Source organism: Acanthaster planci, linkage group LG20 (assembly GCF_054643075.1).
Source record: "Acanthaster planci isolate LZ-2023a linkage group LG20, COTS_SCS, whole genome shotgun sequence".
NCBI lineage: Eukaryota > Metazoa > Echinodermata > Asteroidea > Valvatida > Acanthasteridae > Acanthaster > Acanthaster planci.
Window position 1 is genome coordinate 6,387,942 of NC_141796.1, and position 26,948 is coordinate 6,414,889.

General features: G+C 41.4%; 2 protein-coding genes across 15 annotated transcripts in view; one reads left to right on the forward strand and one right to left on the reverse strand.

Moving 5' to 3' along the window:
* LOC110978001 (uncharacterized) overlaps positions 1-26,948 on the forward strand; it is an 84,481-nt gene that overhangs the window by 8,834 nt on the left and 48,699 nt on the right. For 11 of the 14 annotated variants that reach the window (XM_022232613.2, XM_022232610.2, XM_022232611.2 and 8 more), the window contains exons 4-5: positions 25,060-25,140; positions 26,199-26,572. In XM_022232613.2, the coding sequence (XP_022088305.2) occupies positions 25,060-25,140; positions 26,199-26,572 (455 nt within the window). Of the gene's footprint in view, positions 1-4,142; positions 4,375-4,413; positions 4,934-22,551; positions 22,885-25,059; positions 25,141-26,198; positions 26,573-26,948 lie in introns of those variants that run through there. The other 3 variants (XM_022232618.2, XM_087130863.1, XM_022232621.2) reach the window with 3 other exon arrangements.
* LOC110978003 (uncharacterized) lies at positions 10,110-17,378 on the reverse strand. Its single transcript, XM_022232624.2, has 3 exons — positions 17,187-17,378; positions 15,889-16,093; positions 10,110-15,111 (listed from the first exon to the last, which is right to left on the reverse strand). The coding sequence occupies exons 2-3, from the start codon at positions 16,087-16,089 to the stop codon at positions 13,432-13,434; spliced, it is 1,881 nt and encodes a 626-aa protein (XP_022088316.1). The 5' UTR covers positions 16,090-16,093; positions 17,187-17,378; the 3' UTR covers positions 10,110-13,431.

Below are 26,948 nucleotides of genomic sequence, written 5' to 3' on the forward strand. Positions count from 1 at the left end.
GGAAATTTGGGCTGTCATAAACTTTGGAGAAGGGTCCTCGGGTACACGTACATGTATGATTTTTTTTTTTTGGAAGGGAGCGAGAATGAGCAAGGTTGTATTGCACCCATGTGTACAATGTAAACAAGAGCCCAGAAACTCCATACTGCACATGTACCATACATGTACCAGAACATGAGCGTGTGTGTACACCTTATGAGCTGTACATGTACCGGTACATGAGTACATGTACATGTAGATACACTTTTTGTACATGTACATCAGCAGGTATTATTACACTGAGCTACATGTACACCCTTCAGTATGTTTAGATGAAACATAGCGGTTGTCACATTGCTCACAGTGTTGTGTTTTAAATCTAAATAAACGTTGCTGATGTTGAACACGAACACTGCACTTGAACTTGTTTGACTCAGGCACAGAATCTTGTTAGGATTCTTAATGATCCAGTCGCGAGCCGCAATAAATACTCCAGTCCAAATAAATTCTGGAATACCACGGCTAAGAGAAAATGTAAGCCAGTCATACAGATCGCTGGAGTCAAGCCATTCTCAGTCCAACCGCTGTACAATGTAAACTGTCTCCTTCTTTTAATCCTCAGAGTGCTGCCTGCCATCAGTCATCACAAAGTGCCAATTTACATGACAACTGAACATGTGAGAGTTGCTAATGGCATTATTTTACCAAGGAGGCTGCTTGTACTGTGCACATGTGGTACCACACAGCAATGATGATCTATCATCTAATGCTAACTTATTCTGAGGTGGCTGAGCTAAAAATGGCTTGCAGGAATTCTGTTTTTGATGCAGAAAGATTATGGAAGAATTGTCACAGACATAACCTACATATACCTGATACATGTACATGTACATAGTATGCATGGTCTCCTTGACATTGGTTTCTCCAGCCTCCTCTCCAGCCATGTTGGGAGAATTTGAATCATGCCGAACGTCAAATTCTGTTGTGTCACATTGTCGATAGCATCAGCCTTGGAATAGAGTTTTTTGACATGATGTCACTCGACAGTCAAAGGCAGTCCAGGAAATGTTCCAAGTCCGCAGTGGCTCTTGTATTTTGGAATATGCGGCTTTCTATTGGCAATTTCGTGTATGCCAGAATGCTGAGAGACTTCAAAGGTACGCGCCTTTCTGTGCCCATCCGTGTAAATTGAACGCTGACTGTCAAAAATCATGTGATTGAAAATCTTCTATAGTACCATAAAGACACCTTGGGAGAACTTGTACATTATGTATTAGTATGCTAACGTACGACATGCTGTACATCTATGTTAATCTGGGGAAAAAAATTGTGCAATATACATGTATACTTTAAATGCAAATAACTTTGCCAGCATAATAAATGTAACCCTTGTAATTAAGTTTTCTTTGCAGCGCCCCAGTGAATGGCATTTATATACTCTGAATCACTCAGAAGCAACGAGAAGAATTTTCCCAAGCTTTCAGAGAGAGAATCCTTGGTAGTGTATGCGTGCACATAAAACTCATCTTCAAATGGACCAAATTGTCACAAAATGTTACTCAATTTCGAAGAAAGTAAATGTGCATATGTATACACATGTATGTAGATGGAAGGGGAACATATACATTGCTCAGAAGTCACCGAAGGTTAAATACGCAGGGTTCCCGCAGCCTGGAAAAGTCATGGAAATTTGTTTTCATTTTCCAGGCCTGGAAAAGTCATGGAATTTTGTAAAAATGACCAAAGTCATGGAATTTTTCAAACATTGTGTGCGATTTCCTGTGTGCATAAAATGCGTAACTTTATTCACAACATTAAAAGTCTGAATGATCCAAGAAATTGCATTGCTGGGTCATGGATTTTCATAATTTAGTCATGGAAATGTCATGGAATTTAATTGTCCTTTGGGTGCAGGAACCATACCAGGCACAGCCTCTGCAACAAACCTCTTTTGTCCATCCTCTTGCCCAGATACCACTGTAGTAAATCCATTACCAAATGGGCTTTCCTAGTACCAGTAGTTCCCACAGGGCCAGGCAAGCCCATGATAAAGTAGTCATTATAATGTGGTCCTTGAACTGGGGCAGTGATGATGGGTATCCAAGAATGACCTTTTCTGTACACTGGCAAGGATGTAGACAACTGCATTTGGCACCGTTCACACTCGGACTTCTTTCAGTGGGATCATTCCTCCATGGTGGGGTGCACTTTATCAAGGGAGAGTTTTCCCAGGCTTTCTGATGGTTGGAAGGCGGGATTTGGTTTTTCAGTCTGTGGATAGGAATTCAATATCTTGGCATTTGGGCCTACATGTACAATAGGTACATTTGTTTTGGTTATTTACTGTTCCAAACTATGCACAAAGTACAGGATGCTTTTTTATTTACATGTACATGCAATTTAAAAAGGAAATCCTTAAATTGGACAGTAAAAGAGCTATATATGTACACGTACATGTACATGTACAGTACCATAGTGTTCATTGTAGCCCTTTATCTGGTAATGGTTTTGAAAAATTGGCAGGGATAGCGGAATGTGTAAATGTACGAGTAGATGTAAACCTGGTTGCTGGAGTTGGGAAACTGGACACTCTTACACTTGTACAGTGTAACTCTTTGAGGCCGTATCGGAATTACCAGTACTAGGCTGTGGCTTGAAATTATATACTGTACGTGTACATTTGTACAGGAGCCAGCCAAAGCCTACCAATACACGTAATGTGGATATGGACTTCTTCATGTACATGATATACCCAGTGCACTGCTGTGCAACACTTTTTTGTCAGTCTTCTGGCACAAACTAAGTGTGGCAGGCACTGCATGCATCCCCCTTGTGATCTTTACACCTTCATTATTCATTCCCTCCCATTGACCTCAAGAGGTGCCCGGTTACCGATCTTGATGCAGGTTACCAGGCAACAGCAGAGCTTTTTTTTTTAAGTGATAACGTGGCGTGCTGTTTTTTGAGCTTGACTGTACAAGGAAACCAGTGGCCTTGCCCACAGAATGCCAGTACATGCTGGCAGAATTTTGAACTGTCAGGTTTTGATTTGACATTTGCCAATCATGTTATGCTACTGTTCATGATTTACCTTGTGTTTTTTTTTCTTATCAAAAAAGGTTAGGATAGGAGCCAAAGCACGTACAAAATTTCAAAGTCCTTTTTTTTTGTTTTGCTGCTTGCGTTTGCTTGTTTTTTTACCAGAGGTACATGTATAAGTACTATTTTGCGTAGCTGCTCAGAGTCACAGCAGAAAATGTTTCCTCATCAGCAGAAACCGGTTACCATCTAAATTGTTATGCCAGGTCCACTGTTTGTGACTGGTTCTCAACCAGTGTTTTACATAGTGCATGAGTTTGCTAGATAACATATTCATACAGCTGATAGGGAACAGGAGTCCCTTTAAAAAGCCGAGTCTAAGAATTTGAAGGACGAAATTTTGATCAGCTGTGTTGTTTTGTTTGAAACAAAACATATTATGTTTTGGTTCTTTTGGCTTTATTTTACGAAGGAAACTGCGTTGTTTTGTTGAAATGTTGTTTTTGGCCAACATTTGAACATCGGGTGTCGTAATTTGCTTTAAATTGCAAACCTATTAAATGCAACCAAAGGGCAGGAACAGGCTCGGAACAGTGCAGAATGAACAAGAAAAACAAATGCAAGCATGAGAGAGAACACCAAGGATTGTTTTCCTCTAGATGCACATGTGCTTTGGTCTGGTGTGTACTTTACCAGAAGCACAATGTGGGGGTACATATAGAGAGAATGCTGTACTCATAACAACGCAATTGAAACTATTGCTAAATTATTCATTTTCAAGAATACTGGTACATTCATGTTTGTACACATGTGCAGCGTGCATTGCAGCAGTTGTCCCAGATTTTCAAATCTGTGCCACGCCCACGCCCACATACGCTTATCATCACTTGATGTTTATGATTCAGACTGGTCTTATGGATCCTGTGCTAACAAAACATGTGACGCCTGGCCTACCCACACTTCAGAAAGGTGCCCTATGACCGTCCAATTGTTCGGAAGCGTGCCCGCAGTTTTGGTGCATTGTCAGCAAGTGTATGATTAATTGTGGAAACTCGTTTTTTTAATTCTCAAATGGGAACATTCATGGTAGTTGTGGGAGAAGTGACACGTGAATGGCATAGCCTAGCAGCCAGACGCCATACACAATGGGGACTTGTCGCACAGTCCATGTACTGTACATGTACGTCCATTGGCATCGCTTTTAAGCACAGCACTACATGGATGTTGGGGCTTGAGTTTCTGGCAGCTTGATGTATGTTCTGGTGGTTTCTTGATGCAAGAGAATACAACCGTCCTTGGAAGTATTGTGGAGAGGCCTCATCGGCCAGACAAGGCTTGCTGCACTGCGGTAGCCTGGTGAGAATGTGGCCGGCTTTCTTCATCAAGGATTAATTGCCTCATGTAGTGTTCCGGAGAGAGGATGCCAGACTGCGTGGTCAGCGGCCTCAATGGACTTAACATTCATTGTGCTATCAAGAACATGATTGTGTACGAAAAACGTACGCAGTGCATTTTAGGACTTGTGTAGAGCACATTTGCACCCTGCCACTTGTGACAAATGTTTGTCAGATCATCTACAGTAGATACCGATGTATCATGAAATTCATTAGATGTTTAAGATCCTGTTTCATCATTTCACCCAGGCGCAAGTTTTCCATTCAAGCCATTTGTCAGTGATATTGAATTTTACAAGATGTTGTGTGTAAGGATTTTTTTCCAATAATTTTCTGCCGATTGCATGACTCCCTGTGACCAATATATACCTTTTGCTCAGAGCAATTCATGAGCAAAGTTCTTTTTGTGGTGCAACGGACGTTGCTTTTGGCAGCCTTGGGCTCTCAGCTGGTGTCTCTGGTAACACTGAGACCTCTTTTAAAAGTTGTGAAATGGCTGAAATGTCTGAAGAACCACCAAGGTGAGTGACTAACTCTTTGCTTGTTGGACAGCATCCCCTAACCACCCAGTTTACAGTGAACCACCACTAGCCTGATCCATCTGAACTGTGAATATAGTCTGATGGATTACATTTAAACATCCTATGGCCCAACCAGGCTAATTTGTTTCAGTCAAGTTTGTTGGGAAAATGTATTCAACAGGTTGTCGGGTCCACCTGCATATTGTTTCATGACCACAGTGGGTGAACTTTTTAAACTAAATGGAAAATGGATGCAGCTTGTGCTTTTAGAGAAAGGTACTTTTTACCACCTGTACGGCTTTCAAATTTTAGATCAATTTGAGTATGGCTTGAATTGAATCAAAAGTTGTGTTTAGCTTGCCACACACCTGTTGGAACATCCCATGTACATGTGCATGTAGCTGTACATGCAGGGAGTGCAGGTGCCCAGCATAATGGTGGAGTCAAATGATTACCGTGTGACCTCGGCAGGAATTGATTGGTGTAACGCTAGCCACTTCAACTATGCTCAGCCATCCTCCTCATTTATCCCTGATGCCGACACCCAATCCCACTTCTGAAATGGAAATCAAGTCATGTTTTCGGAGCAGTCCGAGCCTGGCCGGCTGAGACTCGTTAGGCAGCGGGTCACGCAGACGTCATCTTGAGCGCATAATGATGCAGGCCGCTCAGAGGAAAAGAAACAAGCTCTCTAATTTGTCCACACCGAGGAGTCCGAGTTCTTGCAATTACCGGCACCCCTGAAATTTGGCCTGCTGTTGGTACCCGCCCGAGCAGTTGGCCAAACATAATATGACACCTCATAGCATGTAGTAGTCCAGAGTATGTGTTTATTTGGAGGATGAGACATTTGAGTAGTTCATAGCAAACTGCCATGGTAGTTTTTTTACTGATACGGATGTCTGTAGCATCAAGGTGTACCAGTACATATGTGTACTTACATACATGTACATATACATGTAGGTACATGTACATGTACTGGTACAATGCTTGGGTGTATCCACATCAAGTGTGGATATCCAAGAATTGACTCATAAACAAGGCAGCATTTGTATTCCAAATGCACTGTCATGGTGTGCATCTTGTTCACCGAAGAAACTTATGAATGACTGGCCTGCGTGGTGGATACAAATTTTCATGCACATTAAAATCAAGTGGAAGGAATACTTGACTGTCTGTGACTGTTGCAGCAAAAGGAGGATTAACGAATTTGAAATTCTGTACCTACCAGTATTTTTGACTAACACTTTCGTGTTTTTATTCTACATGCATGTTAACTGCAAAGGCTTTTAAAACTCATTTTACAAATTTACATCATCGCATTTCATGATAAATGCCCTTAATCAGTCTGTGTAGATGCAGCATCACATTCATAATGCACTCTGGACTGAGAAACGTCACCTCCTTCACAAGTTGAATCCTAAATTGAGCAGAAATGCCGGAAAATAAATTGACTTATGATAGCTGTTTCGAGCCAGAAAGTGCCATCTTTTACACATTGTACAGTACTGGTACATGTACGTACATTGTACATGTTCATGCTGCAAATTGTGTTAGAGTTCACCATTAACTGCTTCCTTTAATACAGTAATGATGTGCTAACATCATTTACTAGACGCCATGGCAACCGCATCTTGCTACAATCCATCATCCCATCTTCTCCTGCCTCTTTGCCTGCCTCACAGTATCATTCAGTTTCTCCCGCCCTCCTACTCACCCTCTAGTAATTGCTCCAACTTCCTGATAAACTGAACCAGCGTCCCAGACCGACAAAAATTCAGTCTGGAGCAGGTGGATGATTTGCTGTTGGAGAGAGCGTGCTCCAGTGTTAGGATCGTTGGAACGGCACAATGTTCGTGTGTACCGGCACATGCATGATTGAAGAGTACGAAGCTCATGGGTGGCACGTTTCAAAGAGAATTTTTTACAATTGCTGTCAGAAAAGGACGGGGGCGGAGACTTGCAATGCAAGGCAGTCAATTATACAGGCATGTCAATTTCTGTTCTTAGTGTGGGAACAAATACATGTATATGCCTGGCCAGTCTTAAAAAGTTTTTTAATAATTTTCCCTGCTCATTTGGCTCACAACATCTGAACATTCTAGAGACCATTCAACTCCCTGGGAGTATTCTAGCCTGGTGCTGCCATATCAGTCACAAATGGTTGAATAGTTGTACCCTGGTACCTACTGGTACTTTCACAGGTGCCCATTTACTCCTGGGTGGAGTGAGACATGAAGGGTTAAAGTGACTTGCCCAATATGCTGGTATGTTGCCATCAGCTGGACTTGAACTCCCGACCCTATGACCGGAAAAAACAAACCCTCACTAGGCCACAGTATATCCCCAATCTCCCTATATGGAGATAACAATCATCCTTGAAAGCCAGAGCTAACCCTTGCAAATGGACTGGTACTGTTAAACCCCTCATTTTTCACATGCTGAAGTTTCAGGTCCTTGGGTTGAATGGATCTTGTTCCTGATTGGGGATGGGCCATGTCTGCCAAAACAGCCATTTGTCTTGCAAACCACCATTTCACAAAGGACACAATGACTGCGTTCTACTTCAGGCCATTGTCGTCTTTGCTGACTCCAGACGAGAACATTTTCAGGGAAATGTTATATTGTGGAGTAGTGTCCACAGCTCTTTTCCCATTACTGCTACTAGGGGTTTCTGATGCATATTTAGCGAGTGCATGTATATACTGTACTGTACATGTAGGGGTACATGGACTGTACACCGCAGACTGTTTTATCTCCCCCACTGAAGGTTTTTATTCCACTAGCAGAATCTACCTGGTTTTTTTGGGGGGGGGTAAGTGGAATATCAAGTGGCTCTTGAGGGTGCTAGACTTGTGTATCAGTCCTGATTCTTCCTTCAAAATTGTGCAAAGGCGGGATCCATTAACAGATGGCTCCCAGGGTATAGTTTGTGCACAGGTAACCAGGGAAACTCAACCAACAGTCGATGTGTGGGTATGGTCACCATTCGAACTTTCTCTTTGGTATCAAGCAAAAAACAGCCGGGAACCAGTCAAAGGCAATATACCTTGCGTAACATTTCGGCTGGAAACTTAATGTTTGGAGGGACTTACATGTACGATGCTAAGCAATCTTTTTGGTCACAGTGACCCAATAAACTTTTCACTAATAAACTCATAATTATGCACACATGCGCTCGTTGGCGGCAAGGGCCATTGGAAATGTACAGGGGTGTGTTTGTGGTCATCTTTTTTTTTCAGGTTTTCTGGCTCTGTTCAGTTTTTCCTCAGCAAATCCCATTAAATCATTTTTGCTATTAGTTTCTTATCTAAACAGTATTTTTAATGCTCTTTAAAAAGACTTTACAATTGTGATTTTTCCTGTGCGCACGAGATTAAGTGGGGAAAATTCTGCTTAGATTAGAAACTGATAGCAAAAACGATTTAACAGGATTTTCTGAAGAAGCCTTTCTGAAGCCTTTTGCAAGTTAAATTTGATTAAAATCTGGTACACTGAGTTTTATCCGATTGCACATAAACATAACAATTTGAATTCTCTAGACTAAAGACACTGTTGCTATACTGTACCTCGTGATTCAGGGCAAGCTTTTGCGTGGTGACCACCATCTCTGGTTCCTCTGTGCCCTTCTTATCCATTCAGAACAGTTTATTGTTGCAAGGTGTCTCCTCTGTAAGCAAAAGCTTGCCCCAAATCACAAGGTATAGCAAGGTACATGTATAGCGTTTTTAGTGTGGAGAATTCAAATTGTTATGGTCACGCAAATGTAAAGAACTCAGTGTACCAGATCTTATTCAAATTAAACTTGCAAAAGGCTTCTTGGGCTTGGGTTATGGATTTCGGCAGGGTTAGGGTCTCTGCATGTTCTAATAGTGCAACTTTGCTATAATGCTTTCTCCTATAATTAGCTTTTTTATGCAGAGAGTGATAAATCTCGGAGACGTCAAACCTGCATACTTGACAAACAGGCACAGGTAGTAAATGATTTATTGGCAGTCCTGCCAACGCTGGAAATTATTGATACTGGCCGGGGTATTTCATTTTCCAGTGCCGGCCTGCGGGGCCTCTTGTTTTTTTTCATCTTGGAGCCTACCTGTAATCTTTAAGGTCATGTTGAAGTTAAGAGGGACTTGTCTGTTGGTAACCCGCCTGGGGGTGAGCGTGGGCTCCAGCCATCATGGATCAACGCTTGATGAGTAGCAGGTGCTGTACGTATGAGGGGTATACATGTAAATGAGGCTAGGGGACCTGTAGATTTCGGGAACTCCACAAGGCAAAATGGCCGTTAAAAAATAACATTTTTTTCTTTTTGGTGAGTGACCATGCCCAAAAGGATTTGGCAAGTGTGAGAACAATTTGTCAATTTTCTTAATGTCATGTGGGTATAAATTTTTTTATAATGTGGTTCAAGTGAAATGTCCAGTGTTTCAATAAATGCTTTGCTCAAGAAAATGAAATTTCAAGCCAGGATAGAAATAAAACGGACCCTGAAATATTTTCGTATTAAGCAAAGTTTTTTCCCACTTAAGCAAATTTTGTACTTAAGCAGCTCTATGAAATTGGCCCCAGGTGCGTCTACCATACTTATATGTTTGCAGTTTATACCCTTCTATGAAATTGTAAAAAAGAGTTAATCATGTTTCGTTGACTTTTGATTATTCCCTCCAAACAGTATGACATCCTCACAAATCATCCACATTTGTCAATCATTAACAGGAAACGCCACCTACATGTACATGGACTGGCCTGTATTTTAAAAACTGTTTACAGAGTCAAGTCAATTGGTCTAGACTCTTATTTGCAATGTAGCATGTACATGTTCATGTACATGTACAAATGCATAAGTACATTACCGGCACATGGCTCGGCATCTAGACTGTGGATTTGTGAATAAGCCATTCCCTGCGCCCACAGAGAAAAGACCAAGGACCGTAGACCAGGGCCTGGTCTCCTCTTGAACCTTGACCAGGATTTTAGTTGACAATTACCGGTAACTGTCACCATTTAAAAAATATTTTCAAATAAATGAGTCTGCAATAGAGTGGTCTGCACTGGTGACTGAATAGTCAAACATTTTGTATTGAAATACCAAGAGTCATTAATCAAACATTAAAATCAGGATAAACACACACATGTTATTTATCTGCCATCACACAAAGTTGTATTGAGAGTGCTGTAGTGTGAATGCATATGGCCAATTGACAGGTCCTTTGCAGTCTTAAAGTAACTGCTTTATGGTAAACAGGGTTTAGCAAAAAGATAATTGTGACAGACTGCCTCCTAGTCTAAAATTTGTGCAAATTGTACAGTTTCCAATATTTTTCTATCACTAAGACCAAGATAATATTAATATCAGTTATAAGACTCCTATTATAGATGTACATTTAACTAGTACAGTAACTTTATAACTGAACATATAGTACAGGTGTATCTACCGGTATCTATACATATATTGTTCTGGTACATGTAATTAAACAGACTGATGAACAGAATAAGGCCTAGTTAAGTGGAATACAGTGAAACGCCGCTATAACAAACAAGACGGGGTCCACACTAAATGTTCGGTACAGCGGTTGGTCGATATAGCGAAATTAACTGCCGAGCGTTTCGTTGCCATGTTGAATAGTGCCCTCACTTGTCTAACAAGCACCTTCTTGTGATACTATGATTCACTGTTCATGTGATGTTTCTAGAAATGTATCTGTTATTTATTTTTGTTGTTTATTAAATCTTTAGTTACAAAATTGATATTTAGTTTATCCTAAAATTTGTGAAGCTACCGCTTAGGATTGATCTCTGATGCATGCTGTGGCAAATCTCGGTTGATTTGCAAAGTTTGCATAATGTTCGGTAGGTTTTGTGCACAAAATATTGGGAGCCAATTAAGGACCATGTTCGGTACAGCCGAATGTTCAATATACATGTAATGATGTTCGGTATTGGGACGTTCCACTGTACTACCACCGATACCTTAAAAGTATAAAATAAAATCAGTTTTAAAAGACCAGCAAAGACAAAAAGATGTATTCCTACACGTAACTTGGAATTCAATTTAGTCATTCAGAGTCCAGAACTTGAGAGCTTCCAGGCTTTGTAACGTTGCAGAAAGTTTGTTGGAAATAAGTCTACTACTAACATGTATTTACAAAATGCACCAATCCAACTACTGGTATTTAAGATTCAAACATTTATTGTCACGTTAAAATTTACATGAGAATTGTTTTCCCTCTTCTACAATGTTCTTGTGTGAAAAGCATAACAGTGCAAAGGACATGTACAAGCAAAATACAAGACAAACTACAAAAGTATATATTCATCAGAAATCATGGATACATGCTGCTGCGGGTTTCACTTGTAAACCTAAAAACGCTGCAGAAAATACTGACAGACAACACTACAAATGACCATGTGAATTTGGGCAGATGGATGGGGCAATTGAGTCAGCAGACTAGGTGTGGAACTACTGTTGGAATTACTGTAAATTTATTACCTCTTTTCATCAGGCCATGACAATTTGGGCAGCTGAGATCAGATGTCATGCCTTCACCGCATCAAGGGGATGATATCTTCTTTTTGGAAAGTTGGGGCTGATTTGTGGGGACAGACATTTATCTCTGTAACATCAGTGTTTCAACACATACATGTATGTACATGTACTGCTAGTTTCTACAACTACATGTACATGCATGAAACAGGTGCATGTATCAGTATACATGTACATGTATGCACATGTGCATATTTACTGTCATAGATTCACATGTATGCCACAGAATGCTCCTTAGTAAAGAGGGGCATGACCAGGTAAAGTGACTTGGCCAAGGTCACATAACATGTAATCAGCTGTTAGATTCAAACCCCCTGACACTATGACTGTGACAGTCATCTGCCAGGAATGTCCCTTCAGTGGTGGAGCCAGCCAGGGCAAAAATGGGCTCGTTTGTTAGCTTACTGGACGCATGAAGAAAGCATCGTCTTGATGCAGGACAGCCAATGAAAGGACAGAATTTATAACTTGAGTTTATCTTCAAGCTGATATGGATCATCAACTCAGATTGGTTGATCCATGGCAACAAGTACTGTGATGTCATACTTTTGTCTTCAAGCAAACTTGAATTCTTAATTCTGATTAGGGTCCGTATCACACCCTGTGTACATGTACATCTGTGAGCTCTGAGCTGGACTGATAGTGGGTGCAATTTTTCCAGCAGCGCAAGCTCCTTTGGTAGAAACTGCACTTTGCTGGTTCACAAATGGCTATGAAAGACATGCTTTATGGTCGCATTGATACCAACAATATGAGCACTCCCAGGGGGTGCTTCTGCTTGAGGCGGATTGCACTGTCCTACCTCTGTGTATTGGTTTGTTTTGTGCTTGCGCAACAACATCATGTGGGCATGTTTAATGCATTTTTTATTTCTAATATTTTTTCTTGTACAGCTTGCATATGACATCTTTACTGCGCATCAGGTTTGGTTGAAGATAAATTCTTTATCACGCTTGTGCTCATGGAATGTGAAGTAATTACTTCGTGTTCCATTCCCACTCGTGTGATAACTAATATACATGCACATGCAGTCCCAGTAGTATTATACAAATTCAGCATGGCTTGAGGGGGAAGTAGTGGGAATTACTGGTCCCGAGGTGTACATGTAGGTCAGCTTGACTGGTGTCAGGGGGTAGTGAAGCTGACCTACGGTTCACCAACATGACCAGTAATTCCCATTATTTCCCGAAATAAACCATGCTGTATTTGTTTTACCACACCTCATAAATATTCATTTAAATGTTCAATTCTGCAGGTTCCCACTGATAAACCTCTTCAAAATCCACCTTTTTGTCTTGGCAGTTTTTTCCAGGAGCCTCACTGCCCTGTCAGTAACTGCCTTCGTAGATTTTGCATCTTTATTCAGTACAATAAGTTCGTGTTAAGATAAAGACGGAAATCTAACGTTACTTGTACTCACAGATGCCATGGTTGTTTCCCAGCTGCTAAATTTTCATGTAATGATAGTCGAGTGCAGATGTGCATAGCAAAGGGCTTCAGTAGTCTGGTGCTGACATACATTTTGGGTTTTTGCTGTAATAGTTATTAGGATACAACTCCAGACTGGTTCCATAAAGATTACATGACACAGACTACATATTTACTCAGCGGAGAGGGATTTTTTGGTGCTACCAGAAAAAAACTACCGCTCGGCAGTGAGGTGGATACTCACCAGTATGACGTCGCCTGGTCGGGTATCATTTCTACTTCCCAGATGCGAGGGTGGAATCGGCTAATGACGCGCTCTGATTTGCTCAGGAGTATTTTTGAGGTGTAGTAACATCATCTACCAATCGTCTACCAGTCTGCAATGTAGATTAAAACATGCCTTGGGATAATGTGGAGGAGCAATGTTTGGTACGGTGCCCGTACTAGTACCAGTACATGTAGCAAACGTACCACTTGTACCAGCTCTTACTGTATGTACAGTGTGCATGCACAAACATTTCACGATCTAGCAATCCTCTTGAGTAGGGTCAGGCAGACACCATTCCACATTTCTCTCGTGTCCATTCAGCAGTGTTACTTTGCGAGCGTTGATACGGTATAGGAAGGGTACCAGTCTATTGAGCTCCTTCCTGAAGTCGCGCATCCGGAGCCCCTCGAACTGCATCACTTCGCTGAGCTTTGGGGCATGGTCCATAACTGGTATCCCGACTCCCCCTGCCATGATGTCGGTGCGAAGATAGGCCAGGAACCAGGGCATATTGTTGTAGTACTCAACGTGATTGTTCTCGGACATAGATAGTTCTGGACTGAAACCTGTGTCCTGCTGGCACATTTGTTGGTATTTTGCGCTGTCTTTAGGTGACTGATTGAGAATGTCAGCCTTGCGCATAAGACGGGCAATCCAGTTCATAGTCTGTGTCACAATGGTGGAGTGTTTATTGTTACTGTTCAGCAGTGGCACGAATGTCTTGAGAAGCCGGCAGTGTCCGAGATAGTCTGCAAGATTGGACGTGAATATCCGGTCATACTTTGGCATCCTCAGAGTGAGGTGGTAGTTGGGAAAATCGAGGCAGTTGGCCACGAAAACATGGATGATGAGCCTTTGCTGATTGATGAACTGAATGGTCTTCTGCAGAAGCTGAGTCACGTATGCGTGGTACCTGACCATGACTGATAATCCCTGCTGGCCGGTCTGTTCATCCACCCTCAGGCAGTCCCAAACATTAAAAGGGGTTTGGTCATTCCTGACGCTGTACACAAAGCTGTACTCCTTGGGTGTTTTCAGTTTCTGCCGCGTCTCAGCAAACACATTTTTCACAGGTGGCCTGCCAGTTAATGTTGGGTTGTCGAAGGTGAGGCGAGACTGGTGCATATCCTTTGAGAGGAACAGGCCATGTTTGATCCATTCTCTCATGAACCTGAGATCTTTGTCTGGCATCCGGATCAAGTACTGTGGGAAGCCAATTTCAAAGAAGTTCGCTCCGAATGTATCCCACCTTTGCTGGTGGAGATTGATGGAGTTGCTTGCTTTGCGCTGACATGGCAGCGCCAACCAGCCCTCCCACACCTCACGCAGGTGGCTCCAGTCGGCATCCCATACTCTCACCAACCCTGCAGTTCTGTCAGGCATGTTGTCTGCCCTGATCTGCAGGAGATCCTGCAGTGCCTTCCGGATGAGCTCATAGTGGTCACTGGAGATGTGGACCGAGTACCAAATGGTTGCCAAGGACGATGCGATGCCGTCTCTGTCTGCGTACCTCACCATCATGAAGAGAAACATCACATTCCTGGCCATCACGAAGGGGTCCAGGTCATCCAGAGTGATGTGGAGCTTTCCCTGGTACCTTGCAGGCAAGGATGCTACAGTCAGCACAGTGTTCCTGAGGTCGCCGCAACCTACCGACAGCACATGGTAATCCCTGTAGAGCTCTTCCTCTCCCACCTCTGCCAGCCCAGACCATTCATTCCCCTCCAGACGTAGAAAGTCATTGGCGATGGTGTTGCCTATGTAGACAGGTGGCTCCCCATTCCTCCACTCAGGCTTCCAAATCTCAGCATAGCATTTTCTTGAAAACTGTGCCATCTCTTTCAAAGACTTCTTGGTTTTCCTACACATCGTGTGGGTGGCCCAGTCATCCCGCTGACACTTAGTGTTGCAGTACCATGCATTGTTGCAACCTGCACACTGATGTGGAAATCCAGAATTGACGATAATATCAAAAATTGAAATTTCAGTTAATACTTGTTTTGATACATGTACATGTAACTCATAATAAATCTCAAATGCAAAGAGGCTTTGAACTTCCAACTTATTCAAATGAATTATCCGGAAGTAATGATTCTGTTGTGAATCAGCTGTGGATCTCCAGAGTTTGTAGTTTGTGTTGATTAATCCCTTATAGCAACTGTTAAATTGGTTAAATTATACAATAGACCCACTGCATATAACGTCACATTAGAGGGCATTTCTTTCTTCCTATAGAATAGGGTCGAGTAAACCTTTTGTGCATGCATTGTCATTTAATCTAAGTAACAAAACATGTCCTCTGTGACGGCGCTCCACGCAGGCCCTCTTCATGTTCTTCATGGTATCTTGTACACAACCCCATCAATAAGTTTGTGCAGGATCATACATTGTACATGTACCTAGATTCAATGCTCATAGGTAGTACAGTGACACTGGTAATGCTTCAACAACACTTCAGCATTAACCATAACCCCTGATTCGTCAAACTCTGTCAGAAGAGTTTGATAGATTTTGCAGGATTTAGGGATGTACACATTTAGACCTCAGCCATTGCGTGTATTTTTTACATTCACATGTAATGGTGGCTGTATGTGTCCATTTGGCATGATGCTCCTGGAAAACAAGTTTGGACCCTTGTACAGTGGATGAAGGTTTTTAGAGGAATCAGGAAGGTTCATAGCAGAAGCGTCGTTAACAGGAAGTACGTATTGGTACCTCTTTGGTTTGTCCCATCTTGCGGCAGTGAGTACACCGCTTGGGCCCAAAAACCTCACACTCCACGCTGCCATGCCTGACTTTGTCCTGCTGTTTGCATGGAGTGCTGCAGTACTCAGCCAGTGGACATCCATGGCACTTCAGCGGTTTCTGGGGTAGTGGCTTCTCACAGCGCCAGCAGTGTCCCTTTCTGACGTCCATATTTCTGACAAAAAAAATACATGTAGGGTTGTTTTGGCTGAACTGCACGTTGCTGCTTCCGTCCAATTTTTGATTTTAAATGCCAACTTGTGGAAATTGTCTTATTCCTTAATATGTACATGTGTGTGTACATGGAGGACATTAAACACACTGCAGGAATATGCGGATTGCAGAAGCAGATGACGTCTATTCTCGTCTCTACATTTGAGTGATTCCTACCTGTGTGTGTTTGTTAGTCAGTGGAGGTTGATTGTATACGTATCACGGCTGGACATTACAACCAACTGTACTCTGCTCAGTGTGTGAAAAAAGTGAAGATGGAGTTAGAAAAGACGCACAGATCCTGAAGTAATACTGGCCCATATGCTATAGGCCAGCATTAAAGCCCCTCTGCAGTTTTGCATGTACCGGTACACATATCAGAGGTGGCAGCAAGTCATTTTTTGCAAGTCCAAGTCAAGTCACAAATCAATATATGCAAGTCCAAGACAAGTCACAAGTCATTAGGTCCAGTCACAAGTCATTTGGTCTAAACACAGGTCAAGCCACAAGTCTCTTTATCCAAGTGCAAGTCAAGCTGCACATTATTTTGTCCAGCTGTAATCAGCAAAAAGAACCTGGCGTCTACTTACAAAGTTACAAGTTATAAAAATATATCGGACCGGTCGCGCCCATGTCGAGTAGCGTCTGACTTGGGTTGGTAACAACTCATTTTTTGCAAGTCCAAGTCATGTCACAAGTCATTTTTTGCAAGTCCAAGTCAAGTCACAAGTCAAAGCTGGTACACTACAAGTCAAGTTACAAGTCACCAAAATAGCGACTCGAGTCCGACTCAAGTCCAAGTCACATGACTTGAGTCAGCAACTCTGATACGTATGTACATAAAGGACTGTGATTGTATACACGTACCGGTAGCATTTTGAAAAGGTGGAGTTTTTCCCCAAAATTGTACCATGCTCAGGCAATGCTGTTTTTTTTTTTAAGTAATACAGTCTGCAAGTGGTTGAAATTGTTGAAGTGGAATTTACATGTATGAAAAAGAAATGAGTGTTGCACATGAATAAAGTTTTCTGTAGTGGAATATACAAGACCCTTACCAGTACAGATGGAGATTGTCTCCCGGCAGTGGGGTGTCAAGCACGATCGATGAAAGTTGAAAGCTGTCGGACAAATGAAAGTGAAATGGTCGATTCAGGTCCTCTCCGTGTGCCCAGACTGGGTGCTGAAAATGATTCCAAATGGGACAAACTTCTGGTACCATACATGGACTTGTACACCGAAATGAGTGACTCATTCAAGTGATTGCACATTGCTGACGTTGGAAGGGAATTTTATTTTGGTGTGTTTGAGGGCTTCGTTGTTGTTCTCTCGCCCACGGAGGGGCTTGTTGGAGCCACTGTGGCGTAGCCCCCTCATTCAGCTCTATTCCCCCCCCCATGATTTCAAGAATTCACTGGCAGGTCCAATGTTGAGTGGAAACTTTTTCTGTCAATCTAAACTAACCGGTACATCGCATTACAGTTTTCTTGAAAATAAATCATGATGTGACGTACCCTACATGTACCATTAATGTTGAATTGTTTCCATCCAGCCATCAGTGTGACAGCCTAACAAATAATCCTGTAGTTGCAAATGAAAACTGGAATCAAGTGAAAATACCGGTAGGTCTACAGTTTTGTCTCCTTGAACTTTTAGCAGGATATTATTTGACAATACACTGACATCTTCTTTTCAGAGTCTGCATACGGTGGTTTGCACAGACCTTTGACTGAGTAACATGTAACTGAACAATTTATATTGAAATAAGGAAAGTTATTTCTCAAACATCTAAGTTATGAGGATTAATGTGTCATTTATTTCGCATCACACAAAGAAGTATCTAGAGCACTACGGTGTGAATTCAGATTAACTGTGTCTTTGTGCTGTCTATTTTATTTATTAATTATGAACAGGAAAAGCTGTTTAATTCTTAGCATGTTATTGTGACCCACTAACCCCATACCAGTCTAAAATGTTTGGAATTCTCTCTAACACTAAGACCATCAATTTTTCCTACCTAGATTTTCTTCCAGACAAGTTTGTGCATTGAAATTTTTATACATTGTTTGTGACCTGGTACACATCAAAATCGAGAATAAGTTGCTGAGGCCATTTTATGTAATGGCCGAGTTAGGTACATGTAGATAAATGTTGAAAAAAATTGATGTGGCGGTTTGTGTATATTTTGGAAGTGTATGTATGAAAGGTTACCATCAACACTCTTGTAATGTGTACCATTTGAAAGCTTATGAAATTCTCTTTCCAACCATATCTGTACGTATCTCAAAAAGTCAATTTGTGTCTTATTCCTGATTTCACATTTGTCACATTTGGTCACATTTGTCACATTTGTGCCCCCAAATTGAAACTGTTTCCTCTTGGAAAAGCTATAAAAACTGTGCCAACAATCTCACACTTACTGGTACTTGCATTTCTTCTTGTGTGCAGCCCAGTTGTTCTGTTGGCATTCAACATTGCTGTACCGTGATTGTTGCAACCTGCACACTGACAGTGTCCAGAAGAATGGAAAACTAAAATCAAGAGTCCGAGTTAACTGAACAGTTTTCAGTGAACTTTTGATGGCTACTAATACATACAGTATTGTAAGGATTGTAAAAGGTTAAAATCCCTTGAATTGAGTAACACGCCCTCCACTCCCAACAAGGGTGCAAAATTAATGTCATGTTTAGGAGATGGGTGAAAGCAAGGAGAAAATCTTTGGGATTGACAGTTTCCCTTGAACACTGGAAATAGCTAAAACTACACTCATATGTTACTGGTACATGTACATGTACTTATTTGGTTTGTTCCGTCTTGCCACATTGAATGCACCGTTTGGACCCAAACCACTTGCACTCCATGCTCCCATGCCTTATTCTGTCCCGTTGCTGGCACGGACTACTGCAATATTTGGGGAGCGGACACCCCTGGCACTTCAGCGACTGCTTGGGCAGCGATTTCTCACAGCGCCAGCAACTTCCTTTTTTGACGTACATGTTTTTCTGGAAAAGCGAGTTTTGAGAATTTTCTTTTTGGTGATCCATTCTTTAAGCCAAGTAAGCATACATTGAGTTTGATGGCTGCATCTGAATTACGTGGCTACGGCTTGGCTTACCATGGGTTCCTATGGAAGACTGAAGCCCTTTTTGCATAGATCTTCTTGTTCTCACCAACTTTAGCCAATTAATCTAGGCTTTGACTATCTTGAAAGGTTAAACACAGTGGCCCTACACAGACATGGTTCTTTTCTTGTCTGAAAATAACCAGCCAGAGTTCAGCACCTACATGTAGTCATGCTCGATACGTGTGTATATTTAGAACCGAACAACAAACCACTGGTGTTTCTGTATGAATCTTTATTACAAAGGTTTGTACAAAGCAGCCTTTGTTTTTTGTACGTGCTGTTGCACTGAAATAGCTTTGGAGAGACCCCACTTTTGCAAAGGAATTGAGGATTACTGTATTGAAAAAAGCGGTTTTTCTAAAATAAAATGAGTAGGCTTACTTGTTCAGACAGACGTTGTTGATTCTAAAGTATCTACAGTGAGATGTCAAATCTGACATGAAAAAAAATGTCGATTTAAATTCCTTGTTTGTGTTTGCGTGGGAACAATTTCTTTCAGGGCAGACCTTTGACCTTAATTGATGTGTACAGTTTGCATGTGTGCAACTGTTTCAAGGGCGTGAACAGTGTTCATGTAGGGAAAAGATAAAAGGGATTTTGCATCCGTGGGTGTGGCCATGGTTTATGTACATGTATACATGTATGTACTGCTTTCACATTGGTTCTTGCAATGAAGGCATTACTGTGCAATAGAATTGTGTCATTTGTTAAGTGGTTGTACATGTTCATGTAACTTGAAAGTGCTGGTGATGTATAAATCATCAGTAAACATAACATATGGTACAAGTACCTGTACATAAAATGGAAATTGACTCAATTTAGGAAAGTTCACTAGTGGCCTTTTAATATATTGTTATTGGAGTATACTTTCACCAAATATGTACCAGAAACTTTTAGGAGGAGAATTTTGGCCATTTCTCTTCCAGTTTTCCCCTGAATTGGCCCTACCTACTCCTTACACCCTCTTTGATGCCTTAAAATATTTTGTCTGTTTTGGGGGATTATAAGCTTACTGATGTCATTTTATTGGCCAACTTAATATATCAAAAACTTAGCCACAAGTCAACACTCTGGAATGTTTACATTACCGCTTAGGGCTGATAATGATCTTCATTCACCACACAGGCAGACCTGCTTTCCTGTATCCTGCACTGTGCACCTCTGCATTGTGCTTGGTCTGGGCCACTGGTGCCCTGCCCCTGGCTGGGATTACATGCATTTAGTGCAGTATTTGTATACCAGTGTCCTATTAGCAGCAATTTTATTGCGCTACAATTAATTAATTAAAATCCTTTGAAGCAAGACCGTACTCCACTTGTGTTTTTGTACATTTTCAAGCACAGTTGTCATGAAATCATTCTCATTTTCCAACAGCAACAGCGCTCTACCCAAACAGTCACTACATATGCAAATTTCCTGTGTGCGTATAGCTATTCGCTGAAAAGACTTTATCATCCAAGTTAATGTGGGGGAGGAGTTTGGTTAGTGTTTACATGTATACTGTACATGTGCTTTTTGGATATTGTCATTTCTTGATTTGGAGATCAGTATGTATGTATGTATGAGGTCCTTTGTAATATGAGCCCCGAGCTGGACCAAGAGAGTGTGCTATTTTTCTTAGCAATGGAGGCTCCTTTGGTAAGAACTTATCTTTGCTGGTTCACGAATGACAAAGACGTGCACGCCTCACGTTTGCATCACTACCAACAAAATGAACGCTCCCCACCAACGCGGCTCTTTTCAACAGATGAGGGGGTGCTTCTGCTTCATGCGGTCCGTGCACTGCACTTTGCAGTAAGGGAAACAAACAAAACCAAATTAACATAAATAATTCTGTTTATTTCCTAATACATGCCATCTGAAAATGGGGAAAGTAGGTGGAAAGTTTAATTTTTGGGCAGGAGGAGGCACCCATTTTAATACTAATTCAATGTGTAGCTAAATGTTCACTGGTTAAAATAACAGGAAGAAAGGGTGGGTGGCATTCGTGTACATGTATGTTTAAAAGGAAATAAACAACATTTTAGAATATAGGCTAACTTCTACATGTACTTGTATGTACATCAGTCAGTGTTGTATTCGAGTCCATCACAAGTCCCCGTAAGTCCATCACAAGTCCATCAGATGTCATTCTGTCTTACCCCAGTTCACAAGCTATACAACTTAGCTATGACAAAAGCATTCCTTTGTCATTGTTGTGACTGGACTTGTGAAGGGACTTGTGAAAGGACTTGTGATGAACTCGAAAATAACACATGTACGTGTAGATGCATGCGTGTGCATGTCATAAATAAGCCTGACGAGCCATTTTATTGTACATTCAAACTACAATTGACAATTCCTTTTCTATAAATTTATTTCCAATTTCACATTTTTTTCCAATTCCCCCCCTCCCCCAAATGAAATTAGGGCTGCACCTTCAAAGTAGGCAAGGTCGGGAAACAGGAGGCGCTGTTTATTTTTTTATTACCTAATACAATAGTACAGTATAACACTGTAATTAAACCCATCAGAAAAAAAGGGTCTAGCTGTGCGATGCCTGATCTCAGTTCTGCATACACGTATGTACATGTACATGCAGTCCATAATATGTAGGACAATAAGATTGTGTGTACTGGTACATGTACATGTAATTGGACCTTGGTCATGTTTGGGTTAATTGCATGTATGCATGTAAGTTAAACCAGCCTTTAAATATGCACATGTTCTGGCACATACTTGTAACCATGTTCTACATATACTGTACATGTTTTTCCTCCATACTGTTCATTGCATTGAGTAAATGTACAAGTACATTGTATGTGCAAGGTACATGTACATGTATACCTGTAGGTGTTTGTATGAATCTACATGTACATGTTGGGTGCAATATGCAGTGCTCATCAATTATCCTGTGCTAAAAAAAAACAATAAAAAACAAAACACACACACAATAAAATTGAAACGTCTAATGTTTTAAAGTACATTGTTACCTAGCCACCTGTCCACTGCCTTGAGGAGAGGCCAAAAACGAATTTGGACAGGTAGTTGTTGCTTGCTCAAAATTGACAAGCTGCCTTTCTTCCCTGGTGAACAAGCCTTCACATTTCCCTCCAAAATGCATCTGGGTGCAGTGAAATTATGGCCTCAGACAATACGGGACGCCAGTTCCCAGAATTTTCCTTGGAGAGGACAGCAAGTTTTTAACCATAGCTAAGAAGGGACAGGGTGATAGTTCAATCCTAGATGAAAACCCTATGTCACGTTGTTCATATCCCTAGTGCACTTTGTACACATGTATTTACCACTAGTACATATAGTTTATATATAGTTGTACCTTGCTGACAACATGTGTAAATAATACTTCGGTCACCAGCGTGCAACCGAAAATGACATTGATGTTCCAAATGCCAGTTGTCTGGACTCCCTGCGAGGACTCCCAGAGCGACCAGGGCCAGAACCAGGGATAGAGCAGTGTATTACACATTCTGGCTGGCGTCACTGGGTGTTTGGTTTGGGCCTTGGAAAGTGCTGCTAAGACAAGTACTGGTTTCGGTTGCTGTGAGGTGGACAAGTTTCTTTTTTTTTTTTTACATTTTATAAGAGCTCCTGGTTATTTGAATATGGAAGATCCGTAGTTTTGTGAGGAAATTGTGAGTATATTTGTAGTACGTTACTGATTTACCGTACGTGTGGTTAATATGAAATTTTTCTTCCTTTTTGCACATGAATTTCAACCATCTTGTCAGGGTTGGTGTTCTTTTGCTGTAGACATTTGCTAATCTGCAAATGGCAGATTTTCTTGATTTTAGATCATACATTGTATAAAATGGATATGTTTCAAGTAAAATTCATGATAATGTCTCTGTGCTTGAATAACCTACTTGTACATGTAACGTGCATGTAGAAATGTGCTTGTATGTTATGGTTGTTTCAATATTATGTACATGTACATACATTATTCATTATCCTACTGTACTGGTACATTCAGTTTTTATGTTCGCTCTCATACATGTACTTACATGTACATGTAAATATTGTGCATGTGTTGACATGTCCATGTGAAAAGGGCGTCATTGGGAACCAAGTTTAAACAGTTTGGTCCACTTGAGAGTAATGACCAATTTTTATACAATTCATAAACATGGATGAGTCCACATTTGCCATGCAAATTACTGTATTTAGCAGTTGCCTAGTAACACAATTCCTGATTCATGAACCAGTCAGCTCAAAGAAAATAAATGTAGAAAGGCAGTGAAAACACTTTTGGAAGCCTGTACTGGTCGGTTGCACATGTTTCTGAAAATCTATGTGCTCACTTGTCTGGAATTTTAATGTGCGTCCAGAGACCACACTTTAATAAGAACATCGGTGACGTCTTCATATACGCAAACCTTATATTATTATGCACATGTGCTGCCCATGACTAACTGTGGTATGCCACACTTGCAGAGCTTCTCAGAACATCATGTTATTGTGGACTTGATGGTGGAGTTGATGCTGGCGTATGGCTGTGAATATGTCTCTAATAAAGTCTCGAGAGGACAGTGAGACTTTTGTACGAGTTCCTATTTGCCTCCGTAGATCTGCTTAATTTATTTTGGTGTGCCATGTATACTGTACGTTCATGCACATACATGTACATGGACATGTACCGGTACATGTATAAGAAGAAATAATAATCTGTTGTACATGTCTGGAATAATTAGACATGTTGGAGTTTGAAACTTAGTCTTGAATTCATGAAGGGTCTGGCAATGTGCAAACACATACAAGTACATGTGCTGTACACACATTGTACATGTACATACAGGCACCCTGCACATGTATGTACATGTACATGTATGTATTTCACGTGTCCCACAGGGTCCTTGGATAGGCTAATACCCTTCACAGACTTTTGTGAAGGAATTGAAAGCATTACAAAGCATTGTGGGATGGTTACCGCCTTCAGTAATTAGTGTTTCCTGCAAACAGAAGTGTCAATGCATGTTACATGTACAGGTATACATACAAATGTACTTCGAAACAACTCAAGTTCTATCCAGTCAAGGGAACTCATCTCCAGCCATAAACAAGTGTGCCAAACTACAATTAAAAAAATTCATCTTTGTCCTGGTACTGTACATCATAGGAGAAGCACTGGTGTGACATGTTTCCTGCCCCAGCTGTGAAACGACTGAACAAAATTTAGACCATTATAAAAAAGGATACTACCCTTGCACCAAAGGGATACATGTAGTTTACAGACGTGGAAGAAGGTTTATATGCGCTTGGACTTTGAGTATTTAATTTCAAATGTTAAGACCCTGCCTATTCTTGCTACCATTCAGTGCACCTGTACAGTACATGTACAGTACTTGTAGTTGATGAGTCAAAGCACATACCAGTACATTATACTTTCATCAGCCGCAGAAAAAGAATGGTAGGCCTACCCAGGACTAGAGGAATCTTAGCAGTTGTCAGTTGTGATTTATTTGCTGTCCGAGTGTATTCGCACTTTAACTGTATATTGCGAGCACAGTCTCAGATCTTCTCTTTAAGCCCGACAGCCCTAAATCCTCAGATATCAATGTCAATTTTTTTACACACCCAAGGGGAATAGGATTATGGCGAACAAAGCTTTATAGTGTCTCCCGAGTATGCCCGGATTCCTTTTAAGTCCAGTGACGTCAAACTTGCGGTCTAGTGGAAGTACGGTCAGGGGAAATTTGAAAAAAAAGACTGCAGCCATGCTAAACCTTTACCAGAAAATTTAATTTTCTCTTCAGCATTAAAAAAATGAGTACGAAAATGGACTTTTATTTCCTGTTGTCTCCTGCTTCTAGCCACCACACTGGGGAGACAACATTTAATCATCCCATCACACACAAGCCGGAGGCCGATGATGAGTTCTTCCTGATTGACAGGTAAAATCCCTAGAAACTTCATTTATAGGGAATACGGAATTGAGCTCCCTTAAAAAGGCATTGAAGAGCAAGTCTACGATTTCGTGCATCTTATATCCCATACACGTACATGTAGTTAGCAGGAATATTAACCTCAAAGGCATTCCTGGACTTCAGTGTTTTTCATTTATGCTGTTGGGCATCTAGATAGAGAGGCACCCTCAAGAATGTGCACATTACTAGTCTTGGTGATGATGGAGTGTTTAAAGAAAATGTGGTGTTTTGTATGGGACAAACGGGGATCATTTCACATACTTTAATACAGTGTAACTGTAGACACAAAAATAAAATCCTGGTTAGGATTTCATTAAGGAAGGTTGATTACAGTCATGCATTGAATGTGATCCTTAACATGGTCCATCAGAAGTCAATAAGGGCGATTCACAATAGTGCGCCACCAAAAGTTTGCAATGCATTGGCCAATCACAACACGCGAAATTTGTCGACCCTTTCCAAACGTGCATTGATTCGACAAATTTCGCACCTTGTGATTGGCCAATGCGTTGCAAACTCTTGGTGGCACACTCTTGTGAAACGGCTGTATTCATAAATCCATGCCACACATAACTGGATGAAAAGTCAGACTGGAATGTCTGTCACAGTTCCTTTGAAGTGCAATTTGACTTGGATTGTTAGACCGGATGACTTGTGGGATTGATGTGAAACTCTTGGGGACTTCAGTGCACACTGTACATGTAATCATCGCGAAGAATGCATCAAATTCATTTAAGTCCAAGGAGTTACGTTCTTCCTTTCCCACATTGTTTCTCTTTTGCCATCAGAAGGGCATTCAAAAATGTTGTTCATCGTGACACTGAAAGTGTGATCATGAAGGGATTGTCATCAAAGATCTGTTCGGGAGTCAATTTGGTCTCCTCAGAACAAAGGCTCATTATTTGTGAGTTTGTTGTCAACACACAGATAAGATTTTTCTTACTTTTTCGCTTGAAACCTTGCTGAACATATGAAGCTCCTCCAATGGCAGTCAAACTTTGCTTTTTTTGTCTTTCCTGTTTAAGAACTCAGGAGACCCCTCCCTACCATCGTCCCAAACTGGCACCCCTCCAAATGACTCCAAACAACCCCGCCCAGTCCAACCCCTCACGGTATGCCACAAGTCCCTCCTCCGACCCGGCCTCTCCCTCCTATGCCACCACGGCGGCCACGCCCAATCAGCCTACCACGCCCACCTCGCCGACTACGCCCATCTCCTCAGAGCGGCCTAGCTTTCGGAAGCGGATTGTGCCCAAGGAGTCAGCGCCTGCCCTGAAGCGGCGGCGGGATGCGGTGGCGACCATGGAGGGCTGGCTCTTCAAGCAGGACAGCGGAGCGTTGAAAGCATGGCGTAAGCGATGGTGTGTGCTGGCCGATTACTGCCTATTCTATTATAAAGGTATGTGCTTGTTTGCAGACGAGAACTTAGAAATTTGTGTGCGTCAGACCTCTGGAATAGGGTTCAAGACCTCTCTGTAAGAGGACTAAAGAGTGGAATAAAACTGTTTTCTTGCTTTTCATAGGTAAATCTTGTGTGTACAGTACATTGCAATTAAAAGTTAACCTGTGAGTGGGAAACTGTCCACGCTTCTTCTCTTCCCAGAGAATTCATTTTCAATTTGTAAAATGTGGAAACAATTTTCCCACAGTGGGAAAACCTTTTCATGCCGTTTCACACAAGTGGAAAAATATCTTCACACCTTGTGAAATGCAAATGGGAACACGAACACAGATTCTTATCACGGCATTTAACTGTTGAAATGCATGTGTATGTG